General features: G+C 43.0%; 1 protein-coding gene across 3 annotated transcripts in view; it reads right to left on the bottom strand.

Annotated features, from left to right (window-relative positions):
* SMAP1 (small ArfGAP 1) overlaps positions 1-24,111 on the bottom strand; it is a 68,586-nt gene that overhangs the window by 14,480 nt on the left and 29,995 nt on the right. For all 3 annotated transcript variants that reach the window (XM_066612427.1, XM_066612428.1, XM_066612429.1), the window contains one exon: positions 18,633-18,717. In XM_066612427.1, coding sequence (XP_066468524.1) covers positions 18,633-18,717 — 85 coding nt within the window. The remainder of the gene's footprint in view (positions 1-18,632; positions 18,718-24,111) is intronic.

The raw sequence follows: 24,111 nt of genomic DNA, 5'->3' as shown, positions 1-24,111 counted from the left end.
TACAAAACTTCCACAGCTTTTGTCAAGCAGTTTCCAGGCATTATCACTTTTGGAATGGAGTTCTATCCTTAGGTAGCCCAATGCTTTGGAAAGCCAGCTTTCTAATTAGATATAAGCAGGGATTAGGAAAAAGATAAAAACTGGACCCTTTAACAGTCTTGCATACACAGCTAAGGTTAAGAGCTGGTAATCTAGTCCAGGGCTATCCAAAGTTTTTGGTCAATGGGCCGCATCAAATATCTGGAACAGTGTTGAGCGCTGGAAAAAAATTTAAATATAAAATTCAAATAAATACATTAGAGATGGAACTTAGATGAATGAATAAATGAATGAATGGGCTCAAATTTCCAGGATTTCTCCAAGCCACCAACACACACCACAGAAATAAAGCACACACTTAAACAGACCCCCATTCCCCTACCCCACAAGCACAGATCCAGTTTAGTCAATGGAGCCAGAGGCTTTCAGAGGACCAGAGGCTGGCTGCAGGTTGGATAGAGGCTTGCTGCAGGCCGCATCTGGCCCCCAGGTCAGGGTTTGGAGACCCCTGATCTAGTCCAACAATTTACCATTAAATTGTACAATCATGAGGTGCCCCCTCTAGACAATTCAAACCACTCCTCCGTTGATAGTAGAAAAATCTATCTCCAGTTATAACAACCTTTATAGACTCTTCACTAGAAAGGGCTTTATTTTTTTAAACTATGAAAATCAAACACCTCCAGATTAGCAACATCTTCTTCAACTAATCATGCTAACTGTCAGCCTGTACCTTATGCAAGGTTTACATTCCGGAGTCAGTGCCTAAAGCTAAAATCATGTATACTCAAAATTACAATGAAAATCCCTTACATCCAAACATGCACTGTTTCTTTAAAAGTACAGAGGCAACTGAGGGAATAGCAGATTCAGTCTCCCATTTCAGACTCACTCTGGAGCACTGAGTAAGTGGAATGGTGGGGGAATGTCTGCACTACTTAAACTGTTGTTTTTCTCTGGGTGTGTGCATGGAGGGGGGTTGTTTTTTGGCCAAGTGCATATGGTTGAATTTGTGTATGATGCAGGCTGGCTGTATAATAGTATGTCCAAGAACTATTTCCTTTGAGTAACGGACCCTTGAGACACTCAGTTTATGGATCTATCACCACAACTCATTTGAACTGACAGCAGTAGGGAAATATCTTTATTGTGTGTCCACTTGATTTTAATTTCTTCAGTTATAATTAGCATATCTTTACATTTCTTCTTTATTCAAACGTTCTATTCATTTCAACAAATGGACTGCAAAGAATTCATAATTCAGCCATACAAAAGATGATGAATAAATAAGACAGTAAGCAGCACTTGAATCAGGCTGGAACAATGAAGCAAACATCACAGCTCTGCATTTCATTTGATGACAAATTAACTCCAAGTACAATGCTTGAATGGCACATACAGGTCCAACCTTGTTATACACGGATTGAAATCAACATGAATGGCCACTGCAAATGAGAAGAATGAGCTGATCCCTAGAGAAGGGGAAAAAATGCATCCCTTTAAAATCACAGTTTAAAAAACTGTTGTAGAGAGACAGGCCGCAATCCTAACCAACTTTCCTGCACTAACATAAGGGCAATGCAACTCTGATGTAAGGGAACAAACATAGCTCTACCTTGAGGAGGCCTCCATGACTGCCCCCCCCAACTACAGGATGAAGCACATGCCCCACTGGGACAGCTATGATAGTGCTGGAAAGTTGGTTAGGATTGCACCCACAGTCATACAAGCAATCATTCCATTCTTCAGTTGAGCCAGGCAAAGGCAGGGGGTCCTTTGCATTTCTAATTGCTGACTGCTTTTCTACAACTGTAAGAAAAACTGTTATGAAACCACGATTGTAAAGGGACAAACTTTTTAAACTGCTTTTATTTAACACATTTTATAGTATCACCAGGGAGTCCCAGAATCAAACCCCTGTGGGATGTTGAGGCAAAACCTTATTCCATCAGGAGCAACGGAGAGGCAAGAAACCTGAAGCAGGTCTTTAAATCTATTTTTCCACTCTTTTTATCCATGGATTTTTTTTTAATTCACTAGGGGTTCCAGAACAGAGCCCCAGCAGGTAACAAGGGACAACGTGTATATTCTTGAGAAATTAATTTTAAAACTAGACAATGCTCACGTCATGTGGGCCAGTATGCTTACATATCTACTTATTCCCTTCCCAAAATAACATTGATCAGTAATCCACAGGCCGGAAAACAAATGGATTTCTTCAATTTTAAAAATCCAACACATGCATCTTTCAAGCTTTGCTTTTCAGAGATACTGATACAAACAATTCCATAAAATCAGATTTTGGTTTATAAATTATAATAAATGCTGAATAAATACTTTTGGAAAATTATAGACTGACAGACTACAGACCAACCCCACACACTGAGTAAAGAAATATTTTCTTTTGTCTGTCTTAACTCTCCCAACACTCAATTTTAGTGGATGTTCCCTGGTTCTGGTGTTATATGAGAGTGCAAAGAGCATCTCTCTATCCACTTTATCCTTCCCATGCATAATTCTGTATGTCTCAATCATGTCTCCCCTCAGGCGCCTTTTTTCTATGCTGAAGAACCCCAGACACCATAGCCTTTCCTCATAAGGAAGGTGCCTCAGCTCAGTAATCATCTTAGTCGCTTTTTTTTGCACCTTTTCCATTTCCATTATGTCCTTTTTGGGATGTGGTAACCAGAACTAGATGCAATACTCCAGGTGTGGCCTTACCATCGATTTGTACAACGGGATTACAATATTAGCCGTCTTATTCTCAATGCCTTTCCTAATTATACCAAGCACAGAGTTGGCCTTCTTTACTGCCGCTGCACATTGGGACAACACTTTCATTGACTTGTCCACCACCACCCCAAGATCTCTCTCCTGATCTGTCACAAACAGCTCAGAACCCATTAGCCTATATGTGAAGTTTTGATTTTTTCCCCCCCAATGTGCATAACTTTACAGTTATTTACATTGAAACGCATCTGCCATTTTGCTGCCCTTTCTGCCAGTTTGGAGAGATCTTTCTGGAGCTCCTCACAATCACTTCTGGTCTTCACCACTCGGAAAAGTTTGGTGTCGTCTGCAAACTTAGCCACCGCACTGCTCACCCCTGTCTCCAGGTCATTTATGAAGAGGTTGAAAAGCACCAGTCCCAGGACAGATCCTTGGGGCACACCGCTTTTCACCTCTCTCTATTGTGAAAATTGCCCATTGACACCCACTCTCTGTTTCCTCGTCTTCAACCAGTTCCAAATCCATGAGAGGACCTGCCCTCTAATTCCCTGACTGTGGAGTTCTCAGTAGCCTTTGATGCAGGACCATGTCGAACGCCTTCTGAAAGTTCAGATATATAATGTCTACAGGTTCTCCCGCATTCACATGCCTGTTGACCTTCTCAAAGAATTCTATAAGGTTCGTGAGGCAAGACTTACCCTTACAGAAGCCATGCTGATTCTCCCTCAGCAAGGTTTGTTCATCTATGTGTTTTGAGATTTTATCTTTGATGAGGCATTCCACCATCTTACTTGGAATAGATGTTAGGCTGACTTGCCTATAGTTTCCCAGGTCCCATCTCCATCCCTTTTTAAAGATTGGTATGACATTTGCTATGCTCCAATCCTCTGGCACCACTGCAGTTTTAAGGGACAAGTTGCATATTTTAGTCAAGAGATCAGCAACTTGCCATCTCTAAGTCTCCTTTTATTTCCCCTTTCCCTCCTTCACCATCAAGGGGGCCAACCGCTTCTCTGGTGGGTTTCTTAACATATTTGAAGAAGCTTTTATTATTCCCCTTAATGTTGCTGTCCATGCGTTCCTCATAGTCTCTCTTGGCCTCCCATATCATCTTCTTACATTTCTTTTGCCACTGTTTATGTTCCTTTTTATTCTCCTCATTAGGGCAAGACTTCCATTTATGGAAGGAAGCTTCCTTGCCCTTTACAGCCTCTCTAACTTTGTTCGTTAGCCAGGCGGACACCCTCCTGGACTTAGTTGAGCCCTTCTTCTTTTGTGGTATACCCTTCTGCTGGACCTCTATTACTGTTGTTTTAAACAGCCTCCATGCACTATGGAGAGATTGGACTCTTTTTACCTTCCCTTTCAACCTCCTTCTAACCAGCCTCCTCATTTGAGGGAAGTTCACTTGTCAGAAGTCAAGGGTTTTTGTGAGAGATTTGCCTGGTATTCTTCCCCCGATGTGCATGTTGAAACAGATCGCAGCATGGTCGCTGTTCCCCAAGGGCTCAGTAACATTTATATCTGTAACCAAGTCTAAGTACCGCACAATATTAAATCCAGAGTCACCTGTCCTCTGGTGGGCTCCATGACTAGCTGCTCCAAGGCACAGTCATTTAGCAAATTCAAATCCTTCTTTAGCAGAAAGGTGGTAATTTAAATTACTTTAAATTAAGGCAATGGAAATATTAAGGCAAGGTAAATATTAAGGTAAGGCAATGGAAATATTAAAAAAACAAAAACCTGCTGATATTAACTATACCAAAGGTCTCCAAACTCCAGCCCATGGGCCAGCAGAATATTCATTCCAGGCGCAGCAGTGGCAAAGCATTACCATTTCAGCACCAGTTTCCATGCTGTGTGATCAAAGAGCTTTGCACCAGGGAGCCGCTTCCACTGCCAATTGACCCAGATGGCTCTGTGCTTCGATTTCCTGGGGAAGCGGCTTTCTCGTGCAAGGCACTACAATCACACAAAACGACTGAACTACTGCGAAAGACAAACATGCCTTCTCTTGCATTTTACTGTCAAATGTAATGGTTCCTAGGTGTAGGGAAATTTGCATAAGCTAGCTTACAGAAATGAAATCACAGTTCAGTTTCAAAGTTTCCCTTTAACTCTCATTTGCCAATCATGTAGGCAAACTCCCAATCATGTTGACCTCAGCAAAGTAGTGTCATCCAAATCCATGGGAGTACTTAGATTTGTCATGTACATGCCCTTGTATCTTTGTAGCATGAAAGTAAAACCGCATGCAGCAAAGTTTGTTCAATTCTAGGCCTGGGAATTTTAGCTGTGCAGTATGGATGTTTTTAAGATATATAGCTTTTGAATTATTAGCAGTCTTGAATTTGTAAGACAAATATTATGTTTAGAAAATATGATACAATATTGTAAATAGCATAAATTGTATAAATTTTGACATTTGTTTCTGAACTCTAGATTTTTGACAGTTATGATTTATGAGTTATGATATATTTAGTTCAATGCAACTAGCTAAATAAAGAGATTAAAAGAAGGTAACTAAGCATTTTAAGTTTTCACATGATCATTATTTTGATTCAAGCATTTTTACACATACAGAATAGTCTTATGAGATAAATTATCTTTGAATAATAAGTCCTCCAGTAGCAAATGAACAGCACACTCCAAGAGTCACAAGGGTATTTGTTCCTGCTTTTGCTAACTTTATTCTTCTCTTGTTATGAAAGTAAATGCAAAAGCACTATTGCAACAGTACTCTGGAGATTCTACACTAAAATCAGGCAGTTGTGGTTCCCATAGCAACTGTAAATGTGCCACAGTTTATATACTTATTATCCAATAAAGATTAACACCTCCCTATAACAAGGAATTTGGAGTATAGGAAAAAAATAAATGCATTACTGCTATACAACTATAACAATTTTTAACACTTTTGTTTTTGTCATCTCAAGCACTGGCCCTCTTAACAGCAGTGATTCTTTTTCATCTGGCACGCTGCCAGATTGACTATCATCCCTCATCTTCCCTTAAGGAGAAGCTTTAAGATTGTCATAAGATCTTTCCACTGACCTCTTTGATACAAGACCTTTTTGTGACAGAATACATGACCAACAGTTTTCTACTTTAAGTACAAATACAACGATTCCAGGGTTGCCTCGCACATGTGGAGCTTGGGCTTCACTGGCACACACTGTTGCAAAAGTGCCATAAAATGCTTTGTCATCATAGGATTTTGTAGTGCCAGTGGGAAAGTCCGCCCCAGTCCACCAGCACCACTGTAAGGAACACCATGCACCAGAGCAGATAAGGTCTGTACTGGGCAGCAGAGGGATATAACAGGGGAGGGGAAGGTGGTGATTGGGTGAGTTGGATCAGTGGTTCCAGTGCGCACTCTATACTATCTGCCTTCCCAGGTGAGTTCCACCGACACAGGTTCACTCGGACTTGCTGGTGATTTACTGGTGTAGGTACGACCCATTGCCATGGCTGAGGCTTTCACAGAATAAGGGGACAAATGTTTCCTTATTCCTAGGAGACCTCCAGACTGCAGGTTTCCCACACAGTATGCAGCGCAAGCCACAGTGGTGCCACTGCATCCCCGAGGAAAATTTTTTAGGATTGGGATGATAATGACGTTTCAAAGTACAAGCCAAGTATCCACAGTTATGATGCCAAATTGACCTTGAAGCAGCTGACAAGCTGAGCCGAGTTATTCCATCTGCTCTGAGCGTGGGAGAATGGAGGCCAGAATGTGAAACCAGATCAGAAAGAAACATCTGAATGTTGTGGTTCTTGAAAGATAGAACCTTCTTTCAATTGTAAAAATCCCTATGGGGATTTAAATAGCCTGCCTATGTAAACCGCCTTGAATAAAGTCTTGAATAAAGACCAAGCAAGGCGGTATATTAAAAAAAACAACTCGTCCACCTACCCAGTTCCGGCACATTTTTAAACACAGGCATGCATCACTTAACAACCTTACACTTAAAGGAAGGACCGCATATAGGAAGGTCCTCAAAGCACATCAGTAAAGCAGTTGGGTCTCCCATAGCCTGCAGCAGAGCTTCTGTTTACACAACAAAGAGGTACTTAATGCAAAGAAGAGGCAATCACCAGTGCAGCCAGCTAGTGTCTTGCAGGGAGTGTCTGTTTACACAACAAAGGCACTAGATTGGGCTGAATATTCACTTAACGACCTAATCACATAACAGGGATTGCAGAATGTTGTATCCCCATCATTAAGTGACGCACACCTGTATATATTTTTGATTTCTCAATTCTTATTTTATGGAGTAAAATATTCTATTACCTTGTCTTCCTAACTAGTGTTCCCTAATGGAAACTTTTCTTCTTCCTCAGAATGGTCTATATCAGGGGTCGGCAACCTTAAACACTCAAAGAGCCATTTGGACCCGTTTTCCGGAGGAAAAAAAAAAACTCAGGAGCCACAACACCCTTTTGACATCTAAAATGTAGATAATACTGCATATATAGTTTTTTTTTTTTTTTACCTTTATGCTCTTATAGGTCCCATTTTTATCATGTAGCCCCCTCTTGTAGCTTTTAGTTTGTTTTGTCATACATTCTTGTCCTGTGTTTTCAGACGCCTGATCCTCTATGGTGTTTTGCCCGATTCCAAGACCATTCTCTGCCTGGAGAATTATGCCCACTTTAAGCAAATTAGCTCCCCTTCTTTCCCTCAACAAATGACCCTGGTTCTGCCCTGCACTCCTGCTGGACCCCACCTCCAGGGTAGCTTGCCTGTTCAACCTGCAGAGGTCCTCTCTCCTGCCAGCAGCCTCCCATCACTACAGCAGACCCTTAGTCCTCAGCAGGTCTTGGGCACAGCAGCCACACACCAAACTCCAGCGTCTCCAGCAGTCCATTAGTCACAAAGTCAGTCAGAGTATTCAGGGCAGAGTCCAAAGTCAATAAGCCAAGTCACAGTCCAAGGTCAGATTCCAAAGTAAGTCAGTCAAATCAGTCAGAGTATCCAAGTCAATAAGCCCAGTCAGTCTCCTCTCCAACCTGCACTCCTTCTCCAACCCACACTCCTCTTCCTGCCTCAGGTGCTCCTTATATCCCTGAGGGCCCTATTGCCTTCAAGGGGCTGCCGCTGTGCAGCACACTCTGCTGGATGCCCAGGCCTTACCCTTAAAGGGGCCACTGCTGACACCACATCTACCTCCTCACCAGATCTTCCAGGATTCCAATACATATGGCGGTTATGACATCTGCTTATCTTACATGGATACTAAAGAACTCCCCCCCCCCCACCTTCCAGAGGCACTCTGCTGGAAGGAAGAAAGGACACAGACTCTAGAGATGGGGAAGAGAAGAAGCGGGGGGGGGGGGCAGCCACAGGCCAGCTTCTGCCCTGCCTGCCTGTCCTCCCTCACTCAGACTGCAACCCTCTCCACACTATCCTGGGAGTAAGCCCCATTGTCTACAATGAGACTTCTGAGCAGACAAGTTGGTTGGAGGTCTCAGGTTGCAGTCCTCGCCACACTTTCCTCGGCCCTCCACACCTTCCTGGGAGGAAGCCCCACTGACTACAGCAGGGCTTACTTGTGAGTAGACCTGCACAGGAGGAGGCTGAGGCTACAGCCCTCCACACCTTCCTGGGAGGAAGCCCCACTGACTACAGCAGGGCTTACTTGTGAGTAGACCTGCACAGGAGGAGGCTGAGGCTACAGCCTTTCACACCTTCCTGGGAGGAAGCCCCACTGACTACAGCAGGGCTTACTTGTGAGTAGACGTGCACAGGAGAAGGCTGAGGCTACAGCCCTCCACAACTTCCTGGGTGTAGCCCAGGGACTACATCGGGGCTTACTCTCGAACAGACCTGCGCGGGCTCCCACTGGCTCCAAGGCTGCCTTCCCAGGCACCCTTTCCTGGGAGTAAGCTTCATCCGCTGTAATGGGGCTTACAACTGAGTAGACACACAGGATGTCTCCTCAGCTGTGGAGGAAAAGCCTCTCCTTGCACTGAGTGGGGACCTGCTCAGGGAACGGTAGGCTGCAAGGGATCCCAATGGCTGAGAAGGAGGGAGGATCAGGATTGGCTGGTCTGTCTGCCAGTGAAGGGCCCTGAGCCATTCCAACAGAAAAAGCCAGGAGCCTGCTGGATGCTGATTGGCTGAGCCTGCTGGAGAGTTGGGGAAGGGAAAAACAGGGAGCTTAAGCCTGCAGAGCTGGCAAAACTGAAAAGGGAAACCAATGTGGAGCAGGTGGGGGTGAAGGGAAGGAGGGCAGTGAGCTCAGGGGACGGAGGGAAGCAGCCTGCCCTCCCAACACAGGTGCCTCCTGTTACCCCCTTTGTCACTTTCACCGGGAGGAGCCGCAGCAGACAGCTGAAAGAGCCACATGCGGCTCTAGAGCAGCAGGTTGCCGACCCCTGGTCTATATTTAGGGAATTATCGCAGTGAAAGAGGAAGATTAGTAGGTCACAAAAATAATTCTATCATCATCACCAGATTACAACAGAGCATCATCTTCATATAACTCCTAACCTGTTCTATGAAAGTAACTTCCACTCATTGCACCACAGTTTCTTTTTAATTCTGACTCCCAAAACAACGTTCTGACCTCCATGAGTTTCTTCCATTTGCTCTAATGGAGAAGGTGGCTTGTTTGCAAAACTGGAGGAATAAGGAAAATGGAAAGTCAGAGTCTTGGCTTAACGTTTTGTTAAAAAAAGATTTTAGAAACTAAAATTCAATACAGTTGTTATACATCTTCAGTTCAGTACTGTGGCAACTACATTCCACACAGACATGGGTGAAATGGATTTCCTGAGCCCATTTCAGTCTGTATACGGCCTGACTTTGAGACTGAAATTGCCATGGTGGCCAATGTACTCTAGAATTAGAGTCCATCCCTGCTGGTCCTTCAGGACGCCTCAGTTCTTTTAATATCACTGACATCCTTCTGGACTGTCTTCTTAGTTCCGGACTAGGTGGCACAGGTTTATGCTGGTTTCTGTTCAGCATTGTTTCTGAGCTGCATGGTTTATAAGGCATTAGGAGACCCACTGAGGGCTTCCCCCAGTCCTCCTAATGCCTTATAAGACGTTAAAAACATTACATACAGTTTTATGGAAAAAAACCCAGATGTCGCTCTTTTTTTTTTTTTTTTAACAGTAAGGCTCAGTTTGACCCTGGTGGAGGCCATGGATAGAAATGCACAGCCTCTGCTGGGCTCAGAAGACCTCTGCAGCTCCCCTCGCCTCCAGTGGGGGGGGGGCATGCAGGGGGATTCAATCCACGGATAAGTGAATCCACGGATACGCCTCTCCCCCCGTACAAGAAAACACAACAAACAGCTAGTGTATTGTGAATCTCATTCAAGGTCATATCCCTGACTAGGAACCTGAATCTGAGATTACTTATAAGTGAGAAAAGTACAACCTGATAAGAATTTTGGGTACACATGAACCCTTTCCTCATTCCCTTCCTGCATGTAGTCAAACAATAACCCAGGCTATATAGGAATTAATTACAATTTGAGATAATGGCAACTTTTTGTTTGAAAAAAAGATTAGGCAAATTGTACAAACGGCTACTTATAGCTCAATAGAACTTGCGTCTTCAGAGGCACTATGCTTCCAAATAATGGATACTGGGAAAAGTAGAGGAGAAAAATGTGTAGCTGCGTCTGCGCTGCAACTAACACCTAGTTGCAACACTGATTTTCAAACTTCCACCCGAAATGTTTGCAATCAACTTTCAAATGTACATCTGGAGCCACAAGGATTAATTTAATGAATGCTGGATTCTCAGAACTGCAGAAGGACGGTGTAAACTTTATCAAAGAACTGTAGCCCTTGGACTAAACTGCATCCTTAGTGACACACCGCATAAATACTAGGCAAACTATTATGAGGTAAATAGTTTTACCCCTGCTAATTGGGTAAGAGGCACTTTTTCAAGTGGGTGCTCCTTTTTTTAGCAGGGGGAGAGTAACTGGCCCACCTCACCCCAGCACTGTCTGTTCTAGTGGCTGTCTGCTGGTATTCATTTGCATCTTTTTAGATTGTGAGCCCTTTTGGGACAGGGAGCCATTTAGTTATTTGATTTTTCTCTGTAAACCGCTTTGTGAACTTCTAGTTGAAAAGCGGTATATAAATACTGTTAATAATAATAATAATAATAAGGTTACAAGATACCAAGCATGATAGAGGTGCTCTGAAATGCACCAGCAGCAGCCCGTTCGACCTGCACTCATGGTCTAACACCCGTTGAATTTCTTTCTGCTCTTCTTGTCACAGCCATCTCTCAATGAGGCAGTCACTTTCAGCAGTGGATTAGCTGGGACTGCAAATTACGCTGATGTGGTATCACTTCTCCACACCACCTTCTCTCCAATGAATTTCCACAGCAGTACGAAGAAACATATGGCCAAATGCTATCCCATCCCCATTATTTCCCAGAACATCTTCCCTGGCTCCTGCACGTGTACACAGTGGTTTTTGGAGCCAGCTGAGCAGTAGCAACTTAGCTGTGCACAAACTTAAGAAAAGCCCTGCTGGATCAGATCAAAGGCCCATCCAGTCCAGCTCTGGAGCATACAAGACAAGACACCTGCATCTTGTTATGTTATGAAGTGTTAAATGAGGAGTGAGCGCGCCTCCTGTTGATCTCAAGCAGCTGCTGAAGCTATGTCCTCTCTCAGCCTCAGACTGCCCCACCCCTCTCTCTGGTATTCTTTCTTCCGGTACAAGCCTGACACATCTATTTGGAAATCATTGAACTCACTGGAATTGACTCACAGAAAGTTTTGTAGGACTGCAGCCTTTAACTCTATTGTAACTCCTCTCAGCCCTTCAAGTTATTTTCCCATTTTGTTTTTGAAACCAATAATCTGATTGACTTTGCCTATGTATATTGTTTTCATCTCCTATTCCTCCCCTCCATTCTTCTAGAAACTAGCTGATGCCCAAAGACAGGCACTTAGGTGAGCACCTGCCTGCCTTCCTCCTTTCTCTAAGACGGAGTTGGCACATGAATCAAATAGGGTGAAGGGCCTTTTAAATAACTGGAAATGTGTTGAATCAACTACAGGTGTGTGCTCCTTAGCGACATTCCAGCTAATGCCAGGATCGCATATCCAACAACCACATATGATCACATGGTCATCGGAGGCGCACATCCCCCACCCTCTGAACGTGAGAGGAGCTCTGCTCCCCTTGCCTCCGGTAGGTTGTCTGAGCCTCCTAGTGGCAGAGCACGTCCAAGCGCTACCTCTACAAGGCTCAGATTGAGGAAAATCATGTCGCTCGCGCGATTTCCAGCTTCCTCCGTGAAACTGGAAGTCGCACAAGAGACGAGATTTCCCTTAGTATGAGCCTTGCAGAGGTAGCACTTGGACATGTGGTGTCTCTGGGACAACCCTCCAGAGGGGAGTGGAGCATCCCCTTCCCTGCAGAGGGTCCGCATTGCGTCAAGCGGTGCTCAACAACAGGGATCATGGTCCCAATTCCTGTAATTAAGTGGCACGTGACTGTACTGTATACTCTCTCTCGGGGGTGGGAAGAGATTCAACTTCCTTGTGTGTTCTTTGTGTCTAGTCTTTTGAATTAAGTGGGGAATAATCTTGGACCAGTAAATCTTACCTATAAATATGACAATATGTGCAAGCTGCTGACTTTTGTTGTTGCTCGTGTTAAAACTGGCAGGGTGTCTTGTGCTGGAGGGAAGGGAGAGAAAACAATCTTGGGCTGTAGCTGTGTGAATGAGATAGCAAGAGAATTAACTTCTGTCAGTGGATATTTTTGCACTTCTGAACTGAAGTAGAGGAAGAATCCTGGCTAGTTTTTGTTTTAAAAACCCAAGAATAATCCAATCACAATCTTGCTTTTTCCTCTCAGGTCAGAAGCACAAAAACTCATTACCATCAGTAAAAACAAACTAAAAAAAATACTGGTTGCAGAAAAATATTTATGGCATTGAGGTTTTTTTTATTTGCTGGGGGGGGTGCAGATGGCAGTTCTGTCTTGGGTCAGCTCTGCTGCTTCTATTTGAAAGCTAATAAGGTTAGATATTTAACTTACCCTTACGATCAAATTTAAAGTGAAAGAGCATGCCAATATACTTATGCCCCCACAGAAAAGTTGAGATCGCCCATGTCTAATGCCAATACACTGAGATGGTTACTTTAATGTGTGCAACCATCCATATTCATTTCCATTTTCTGTATGGTACATCTGACAGGTAAATGATGCATCAAATGGAAAATCACTTTTGCTTCTTACTGCAAGTTCAGTCTTTCAACATGATGAAAAGGTAATGCTTCAACATCATGTCGAGTTGCATAACACTCCACAAGGAAGGATCACCTCAAAAGAAAATGTGTATCTGCAAATTGGAAAATCCAAGTCAGTTATTCTGTATGACTTAAAAATAGGTTGACCCTATAGATCTATGTACTCATGATGAAACTGATTTCAATGATTATCTATGGTAGTAATAAAAAAAGGGGATGTTGAGTTAGAAAAAGCACAAGATGCCTTACCAAATGGCAAAGGCCTACAATGCTTTGCAGAAACCACCATTATCTTCTGGCCAAATCTCTCAACATGAAACAAATCAGTAAAGTTATGAAGATGTGTAAGTATTTTAAAAGGACAAGTATAAACAAAAGATCAACAGTACCAACAGAAAAAATGACTGACATCTAAATGATATTATTGGGATTGTCTATCCATGCCTGTGTGATAACAAACTCTTCTGGGGTCCTGGAACCACTGATGCATGTGTGTCTGCTGTATTAATTCATCAATGCAACATGACCAAAATCATAAACACCTTTCAATATCTTGAAATTTTTTGTGCCTGCAGCCTCTTCTGCTACTTTGTAGTAGAGGAGGCAATGCAAGAACAAGCCAGCAGCACAGGAATTACTAGTTACAACAAAGCACATTTTTAAAATACACAAATATACAGGTATGCACCACTTAACCATTCGCTTAACAACAGACCACATATATGATGGTGGTCAAAGCACAATAAATATGTTCTTAATGAGGTAATTGTGTCTCCCATAGCCTGCAGCAGAGTGTCTGTTTACACAACAGAGAAGTTCGTAATGCAAAAAAGAGGCAAACTATCTCCAGTAGCCTTGCAGCTAAGCTAGTGTCTGGCAGGGAGTGTCCGTTTACACGACAAAGGCAATAGACTGGACTGAACGTTCACTTAATGACCTAATCACTAGCCGGTCCTTAAGTGGCGCACACCTGTATATGGTCTTGGGAGAGCAAGCTGCTGGCTGAAGAAGAGCTTAATCACAGCAAAATCAGAAATCAAGTTCTACTCTGACAAACTACACAGGGTTCATACTCAACAGCTGAAATGCTTCACCCATATCAGTGACTGTAAATGTTGGGACTATGCCTTTACCTCGTAAATGTTAACTGCTCTGTGAGGAAAAAAACAATGGGGAAGCCAGGTAAAGTTATGATAATCACACATATCGACAGTGTTAGGAACGTGCCAACAAAACCAAGTCAAATTTTCAGATTCTGCCTTCCTTATATTTTTAATTATAAGCCATTTAACACACATACACACACACACTTTATATATGACTATTGCCACCTGCTTGTCTTAAATTCTTGAAACACTAGAATCTTTAGTTAAAAACTAGATCAAGGTATATGCAGAAACAGACAGAAGAGATAATTAAAGTAAACTAATGCAGCTAAGACTGTATACATTACTTGGGAGTAAGCCTTATTAAACTCCATGGGGCTTACTTCTGAGTAGGCATACATAGGATTGCACATGAGTAAGATGAGTAAGACATGATAGGTCCATGTGCTTGAAGCTCAGATATAGTTTGGCATTACACCTGAACCATCCTGTAGTGATGGACTGAGGACATTTTAGCATAGCGGGACTGAGTTAGCCACTTTAGTTAATATATTTTAAAATGTCCCTGATGTTAGTTTGCTTACCTCAGAAGTTGACATATTGGTGGATTTAATGCTGCTAACCCCCTAGAGCTTCCCCGCTGAAGTGCCCTTGAAGTTCTTCCTTTAATTCTTTCATAATCATACAGCAAGTATGCTGGATTAATAGCCAAGAAGCTTTTTCTCAACTGAACACCCTGGTTTTTGCTAGGATCCCTATAAAGTAACAATCATAAAATATTTATGATTTATATTTATACAGCACTTAAGTATGTGCAAAGTGCTGGACTTATCTATCTCCTTCACAATATATTCACCTCAATCCTTAACTTTTTAAATACCACTTTATACAGTATGTTCATACCACCACTAAGATAAAACTAATTGTAGGCTTTCATTATCTTCTCAAGTTTTTTTCCATTGCTTATAACTGTGCCATAGTTTGCCTTTCTTTGCTATTCAGATGTAAGGATGCAAACTGTGTTTGCTTGTTATTTTTAAATTAAGATGTAATGGAACCATAAATTAGGGATAAATGTACCTACACAAAAACTAAACTATAGTTCAGAATGGTTTTCACTAATATCTCAGGCACACTTGAACTGAAGAACATGAAAATAAATTCTTTGCCTTTTCCAATTTTTCTGTTTCCCCAAGAACTCTGTGATAAGTTACATTCTTCTTTGCTCCAGTATACCCCTCTGATTTTCATAGTTTATCCATAAACTGATTCCTAAGTTACAGAACAATCAGCAATACTAAATGTTCTGATTCTTCATTCCGGCTCCTTCAATGCCAATGCCCACTTCATACCAGCGAGCTTCAAAGTCAAAGGGCACATTTTGTTTTAAGATTCTTGTAAAGATTATTCTTCCATATGTTCTGAAAAAAAGTTAACCCATTTCTTCCCAGTCCATAGGTGTACCCAATTGATCCCTGTTGCAAATATGCAACATTGGACAGAAATGGCTAAACCTTCTTGAAGAATTAGGTTCAATAGCCAGCTATCATAGATGACTCGAGCCTAGTACTCACAAATAGCACAGGAGGTGGTAAAGCATCTGGACTGCACACATCTGAACAGCAAGTTGGGGCACAAATGACTGATCTTTCATATTGAACAAAATATACTTCATAAATTAGAACATTTTTGTAAGAGCAGTCTATATACAAATTCATACCTGTAGTCACTACAAAGTACACTACAATCCAAAGTAGTCACTACAGAGATAGGTTTACCACCTTGCCATGAAAGGGGGGAACTTCTAGTGACCACCCCGCTGATCCAGGGATGCCTAGTACCAAGCTCTCACTCCCTTCCCATCCCCACTCTTCCAATCCATTTAAACATGCAGCTTGGTGGAACAAGACTTGGTAGATCTAGTCCGCTGCCACCAGACCAAGAGAACTGGTTCCCAGAGGTGTTCTGTGGGCAAAGCCCCTCCCCCAGAATGCTATTTTGGGTTGTTAAAATGCCCTCACTCTGACTGTGATACCTGCAGAGCAGGGAGGCAGAGAAGTTCACTGATCCCAGAACACGATAGAGGTTTTAAGACAAAAGATTTTATTAACAGATGCAAAAAAAAAAATGTAAACAGGTTTGGTTTCTCACAGATAATGTCCCCTGAATGGTGCTGGCTCTGCAGGGAAGCCTCACATGTGCAGGCCCTGCTGGATTAGGCTGAGAGCCTGGAACCCACTTGGCCTAGCCTGAGCTGAGGGGACCAGTAGCTCCTGACATCTGCAGGGGGGAGAGAGACCCACATAAAGAGAATCGAAGCTTTTGGCTGAGACTTGGTCCCTTTCTGTAATTGGGGCTGCCCCCAGCAGCCTTCCACTCTGCTCACCAGAGAGTGAGCTCTCCCCATCTTGTCTAGTCAGAAGCAGACAGAAGAGAGAGCGAAAATTTCCGCCATGCCTCCCTGGCTTTCTAACTGGCTAGCTCCCTTTGAAACCTGAAGCACCTCAGAATTAGAGGGGAAATCCTCCACAATGAAATACAGCTGTTAACTATTTCATTACACACCTCATCTGCAGTTTGTGAAAACCACCCAAGTCTTAAAATATGCATAATACTGTAAAAACAAGTACATTTATATGCAATAAAAGACAACTGTTGCATTTCAAAGTATCAGATTTCAAAAATAAGCTAGCTATCCAAGTTATGAGATATGGGCAACATTTTACATTCTTTGAAAGAGGAACATATGCCTCTAAGGTCACAGGAGTTGTTGCAGTGAATATGTACAAGCTGCTAGCTCAAACCACATTTTCTCATGCAAGCCATATCAGAGAATGGCTATTAGGGTGGTTCTTAAGCTTGGTTGCTCTGCCCTAACACTGACCTTGCATCTGACTGTTAGGTTTTGATTATATCAGGTGTTAGTAATCTATCATAAACAAACCTAAAATGTGGTCCTCTGTTTTAAAAGAGTTGTTTAGATATACAAAAGTTCATTTGTGACAGCTGTTTGCGAGAAATAGGATGTTGAGTCAATGAGTGCGATTTCAGTGCATCAATGTTTCAGTGAGATGTGACACTCTTGACAGACAGCACAGCCTTAAGAACCTATGAAACTTGAATGCTTTCTGCATTTCCATCAATAAGCTGATTCTATAAAATATGCAATTTCAACCTACATATGCTGCATTTACTGTCATTTTATTTCTCTAGTGGTTCTTCAGGCTTCAGTGGATCACAGGAGTTAAGAACTCTAAGGTGCATTATGTAGCCTGTAAGGGTAGGATGCTCCTGCACCAAAAATTACATCCTTTACACAGTCAAGATAAGGCAAACCCATTTAAATACTAATGTTAATTAACTCCATTTCACCCTAAGCATGAAAGTTCCCACTATTGCTGAACCTGCTTAACAACGTAAGCAAACACCTTTCTGACATATAAACTAAATAATTTTTTCGTCAAAATTTCACTTCGGCTTTTTAACCAAAGCCGAAGTGAAAGGAAAGTAAAACAGTAAAGAGTGGAATACACTTTAGAGCCTGATCAAATATTGATCAAACACACTAGGACTCAGTTTTACATAATGGAGCTAATTACAAAATGGTCTTATCATAATAAGAGCCATTCTGTAAGGCAGCACTTCCTAAACACTCTTGGTGTTTCGGAACCAGGGTAAATACTTGCGGGAGAGAGGTAAGGCAGTGATATGACTGCCATGGTCATGCTGCCACTGGGGATTAAAGGTTGTTTGTTTGTTTTTAATTTATTATTCAGAGTGCCAGCCTTCCGGATTAAAAAAAAACACCTTTTATTTTTATCTTCACGATAAGTGGCATAATCACGGCAATAACGTTGCTGCTTTTGCCATCACCCCATCCCTTAAGGGTGCAAAGACAGGGATTCCCTAGCTAGGGCATAGCAATTCCATAAAGAAACAAATACCAACTTTAAAAAAGTACACAAATGGATCCAAAGAACTACTTTCATCCAGTTTTTTTAAACACGTGATGTGCAGATTGCACCCGTTTCATGTTACAACCTGTTTTTGAAACACCTCCATTTTAAAAATATGTTTTCATGTGAAAGCAGAGGTTGCGGGGATAGACTGCTATTTTAGAAACCCAGAACTATTTACACGGTTCTTTTAGGCCTGAGAGATGTTCAACAAAAAGTACACAGTCTTCATGTTGATATTAAGGAGAAATTTTAAAGAAATATAGGAGGGAAAGTCTAGCTCTTAAGAGAAACCAAAATTAAAAAAAACAACTGTCACAGTCCACAGATACCTTGAAGTTCATTCTGATAGCTTTCACCTTCCTAAGGAGCTCATTACTTGTGGTTTAGTAAAGACAACACTGATAGGCACAGGCACATTTCAATCCCCTATCAGACTACAACACCAGTTCAGAATTCAGCCATATGAAACATCAAGACATTACATATACAACCATAAATCTTGTTGCATAGATTTTTAATACAAATTAAAACTAAGATAATTTACTACTTACCAAGTCCTAAAAGATCGACAGTAGATTCTGGTATTTTCTTGGGACCTGCTATAAGTTCCAGTTGCTGATCCTCTTTCTTCTGAGGCTTTATTTAAAAACAACAGTTTTAAATGAACAAACAGGATTAAAAATTTACATCACCACATAGCTCATTTAGCCTCACTTTTAATTTCAATTTCTTGATGAACTGCAATTCATACTAGCAGGTGTAGAAAATACTTATACATGGGATTTCTCTCTTCCTGCTCACTATTGCACACCTCTGGCCTCCTTCCCCCAAAACCTGTTTCCTTGTTGAGTACATTCCCTGCTCCCCCTACAGTCCCGTGACCCACATGCCTTCCTATTCCTGAGAGTCCCTTGAACCTCAGAAGCTGCGGGAGGGGGGGGAAGCCCCATAAGGGCAGCACAATCTCTTTCCTTCTGCTTGCACTAGCTTGAAACAAACCCTATCATTTGCAAACATTGTCTTACCCTTCCTGCAAAGAGGAATTGCTGAAACTTGCACTCCTTCTGTGCGAGTGGGAGACTATGCCTAAAGAAGGCAAGGTCTGGATCAAACTAGCATTTACCGGGGGGGGGGGGGTGGTCTGGGAAAAAGAATGTCAAAATTGTTTCAGGAAGTGTTAAATATTTCTAAAGCATTTTTCCAAGTGTCCAAAACATACATGAGCACAGCAAACCTTAGAGAACAATAGCATCCTGAGGCTGAGTTAATTGTCACTTGTCTAAGGTTCCGTAACAACTTCAGGGCTAAAGTGAAATTTAAACAAGGAACTTCCTAGCCCACTTTGGTCACTATACTGTACAAGTTTTTATGTGTTATATACAAGTGTAACATACAAAAAGACTATGCTGCTATACTGATGCACACATTACCAACACACACACACACACACACACACACACACACGGTTAATAGTAAACATTATTACAACGGGCAACTGCATTAGTTCCTAACAAATTAACACATCCTGCCTCAATGGTTCAAACCCCAAGTATCTCTGGGAACTATGCAAGACCTTTTTGTTGCAACAAAACGCAGTCGGTGTCATATACTTAAAAAATACATTGCTCAGTTCATTTTAATACCCTAAAACAGCTTTAAATATTGTTACTCTGAGATTTAAGATAAATCAATCTAATGAAGACCATATATAAGGTTTATCTTCCAAATTCATACACATATCTATAGGTCTAAAGTGGGAACCAAATGATTTATTATGCCAACTTTCCTACAATACTATAAAGCCAAACAAAGTGGCCTTCATTTAAGGATATCTTATAGAAACAGACAGGTGCACTGCTTGCGGACTGCAACTCTTGGTGCTGTCCACTGCAATGTATCATGCTTCTGCACTAAAAGTTCACAAGGAAACATGACAAGTACATATTATAATTAGATCAGTGTCTCAACATTTGTCCCTCACCATACCACTTTGTGTGGTCCACCAGAAGTACCACCAGAAGTAACTGGCGATGACACAATAATGAGGTCAGATGCAACACACCAAAAACCAGTAAGAGGCTCAGGGTGGATGGGGTGCGGGCTTTCTGAGTGCACGAAAACCACATGCTGGAGCTCTGCCCACCAAGCCAAGCCTTTGACCACTGCTTGTCATGTTGCCGGGTGGGAGGAGTCTGGGGGTCTCATGTGAACCACCGGACATCACTTCAAGCACCAGTGGTTGAGAAATGCTGAATCAGATTTAAAATAGTATAAAGTCCAAATGCCAACCCAGCTCCTGTTTTATGGAGTGGGGAAAGAAGAGGTACACGCTACATTGCAATATCTAAAATAAAGTTTCTGCTTTATTACTTTTGAAGAGCTTTTAATAAATCATATCAAATGGTACTGGTACACATATAAAGTTTGGTTCTTCAGTTTAATAACTTTTATTGTAACACCACTGTTTTGTGCTGATCGCACCAAAACATTTTTGAGTTAACTGACCCTAAATAATCCTGGAAGCAACTAATTGCCAATTACTATTTTTGTGAATGTAGCTCCGAGGTTGAATTTACTGGCATGAGCTTATCCCAGGACACACATATTATTGGCAACCTTCAGTCTCGAAAGACTATGGTATCGCGCTCTGAAAGGTGGTTCTGGCACAGCGTCTAGTGTGGCTGAAAAGGCCAATCCGGGAGTGACAATCCCTTCCACACCGGGAGCAAGTGCAGTCTGTCCCTGGTCTGTCTCCCTGGCTATGAGCCTTCCTTCTTTGCCTCTTAGCCTCAGACTGTTGGAATCAGCAAAACTATTATGGATCTTGCCATTAAAACTATTCTGAAAGGTAAAGCCAGACAAAAATAGATGGGTGCTTAAAGTTAAATACTTGGCAGAGTAGGGGTAGCAGAACAAAACATAGTTAAGCAGCATACTTCTCCATTCCATGAGCACTGTCAAAGCAGATTTCACCTCCTCACAGTTCAACATGCCCTTGCTGCCAGCACCACAGGAGATATTTAAAGCTGCTCATAAGAAATGTTCATTGATCCACAACAGTCTTCAGAGTGGACAAGGAAAATTTAAGGTGTACTTAAAATGCGTAAATATTGTGCTTCAGACAGAAGCCAACAACATTCAGGTTATATCAAGTGGATTTGACTGGAACAGTTGTAGGCTGCTTGTATAATCTCTCTGAACTAGTGGTCACAAGGGGTAGTCTATTTCCAAAACTCCTGGGAAGACTTACTCTACAAACTAGGGTTCCCAACCCATGGTCTGCAGACCACTGGTGGTCCGCAGCGCCCTCCCAGGTGGTCTGCAACCTCTCTGGTGAAAAATGAAAAAAATGCCCTTCCAGGAAGAAAAAAGCCTCTGCAGCGCCAGCAGCTTATCAGAGCAGCTCAGAGCCAATCAGAGCATAGTCTTTCTCCATCTCCTGCCTCCCCCCTCCACCTCCCTTCCCTCCTTGTCTGTGAGTGCCCAGACAAGCGAAAAAGTGAAGTGCATGCGCCTTTTAAGATGCACGTGTTTGTGCAGTCTCCTGGCTCAGTTACATGCAGAGGAGAGGTGCCCTGCCGCCGCTGCCTCCAGCCTGCTGCCTCCATTCCTTGACCCTGTGCCTTGAGGTGAGCCCTCGCAGCCTGGTTTTTCAGGAGTCAAATCAAGACTGTAGCCAGCCTGGGAAGTCTCTTGGGCAGGTGGGGGGGCCACCGCAGGAGGAGGAGGAGGAGGAGGAGGTGGGGAATGGGAGTAATAAGGAGGAGAAGGAACAGGCTCCCAAAGGCATAGCTGGTTGGCTGGTTGGGGGGGTTTCCCTGGGAGTGGGTTTCTCTGGATGTGATTTCCCTGGGAGGCCGGGCTTCAGCTGGCCAGGGAACACAGAGGAAGGGAGTTGGAGGCAGTGTGGCAGCAGGAGAGGGGAGAAACAGTATGCTCAACCCCTAGCCCTGGTACCCCCTTCCCAGCTGGCAGGATTGGGCCCCCTGGATGTGCTCTTCTAATGCCAGGGGTGGAGCAAGGGATCCAGGCAACCAGGTTTTGGCACCCCTTTTGGAGAGGTAAACAGGCAGCACCTCTGCTGTCTTACTGCAAGCTGCTCACCAAGGGAGAAGCAATCCCAGAAGTTGCAGAACAGGCACCGCCATAGCCAAGTACAGCAGGTGTAACCCCTGACTTTTCCTCCTCAGAGAGCAGCAGCTTTGTCCATGGGGAGCCCTCCCCCACCCCACACTTGGCCAGTTCCCCTATCTCCTTAGATTGCAATCCTATGCATGCTTACCTTGGAGTAAGCCCCACTGACTATAATGGGACTTACTTCTGAGTAGACATACCTAGAATGGGGCTTTTAGTCACACTGTGGCTGTGATGAACTTCTCCAGAAATTTCTCCAATCCCCTTTTAAAGGCATCTAGTCTAGACACCATCATCACATCTTGGGGCAAGGAGTTCCACAAACTAATGGCAGAGTAGGCAGCTGTTGTTTTGTGGCTGCAGCCTACCTATAGGCTTGCTCACAATCTCTTAGCTCCAACCAAAGTATTCCACAGCTACAGCATGACAGCAATTAGAACAGGAAGTGAAGAGAGGCTCCCCCCCCCCAAAGACCTTACAGTGCACACCAAAAGGACTTTTCTTCCTGAGACATGCAGCAGCCATTCCAAGATGTCTCTGAGCTGGTGCTTCCTTCACACGTCTCTTCTCCTTCAGGACCCACCTGCCTAAATTGTGTTGAACACTTTCCTAAGGACTCTGGACTCACAAGTGGGGGGGGGGAGCAGGGCCAGGGCTGTGTAACAAAAGGAAGTGTGTAGGAATGTGTGTGCTTTTTGTTGGCTCATTTAACTACCTTGCATGACTTGTCTATAATCCCCCTGTGCTTACCCTCTCCCTTTTTGAGGTGTTTTTCCACACTTAAAAGAGGCAAGGGCTGTGCGTAATGTGGTCTGGTGTGGGGGAAAAGAGATTGGATTGAATTGGGTGGGTGTGAAAACCTCTGAGTTGGGGGGGGATTATTATGTGTTCCATGTAAACCCAAGACTTTCACAGCTAGTGAAGCAAATGGAAGCACAACCATCACATTAATTATTAAATAATCTTATGTATTACAAATTTAATTGTATTTTTTGTGTGCGAGGGGGGTTTGCATGTGGTTCCCACCATCTCAAAATTTTGCCTTAGTGGTCCCTGAGCTACTAAAGGTTGGGAACCACTGCTCTACAATATTTTAAACATGAATAACCTCAGCTGCAGTTAAACCAATAGTTCACAAGCCCTGCCATCACAGCAGCCTTTCCACTGGTGGCTACTGCAGAGCAGCCAGAAGGACATGCACTGCCAACAGAGCGGCACAGACCAGTCACCAATGGGGTTCTGCTTGCAGTGGGAAAGGGGCTGGGATCAAGGAAGCCACCAGATTCCAAACGCCGTCGTGGGTCTGACATGCCCCCAGCAGGCTCCTCAGTTATTCCAGAAACAGGGCTGGCACAGCTTTGAAAAGTCCCATAGGGGCCTTCCAGCAGCCAAAATTCCAGTAAGCGCTTCTTCCCACCCCTTGCCGGCCTCTTCCCTGTGACAGCATGTAGAATGCAGTGGCCGCTGCATCCCTTGCACTGGCACTAGATAGGACTGGGCTGCAATTGTAACCCATTTATGCAAACCAGAACCTAAACAGTGCAGTAACTATCACTACCTTCTTACAGGAATGCTAATACTCTTTCTTTCTCTTTTCAAGTCACTGACTCACAGTGGAGTAAAACATTTATGAGGACTGCACCATTCTGAGTGCATCTGAGGATCCTTCCTAAACCAGAACTGGCGTTTAAAACATACACAACAGCTTTTGTGTTTTTGTCTCCACCCCAGCACCAGAGTAAGAACAAACAAATATTCTACAAAAAGTAAGAATATTTCCTTATTCCCAGCTTAAGTGAAACAATGCCTTCTATTAAAGAGACTAGTTAATGCAATGTTTCTACAAAGCTGGCAACATCTGAACAGCTTTAGCACCAAAATCTAACTCAATTCAGA

Source organism: Tiliqua scincoides, chromosome 1, assembly GCF_035046505.1.
Source record: "Tiliqua scincoides isolate rTilSci1 chromosome 1, rTilSci1.hap2, whole genome shotgun sequence".
NCBI classification, from domain to species: Eukaryota; Metazoa; Chordata; class Lepidosauria; order Squamata; family Scincidae; genus Tiliqua; species Tiliqua scincoides.
This window is presented reverse-complemented; position numbering and strand designations above follow the sequence as displayed.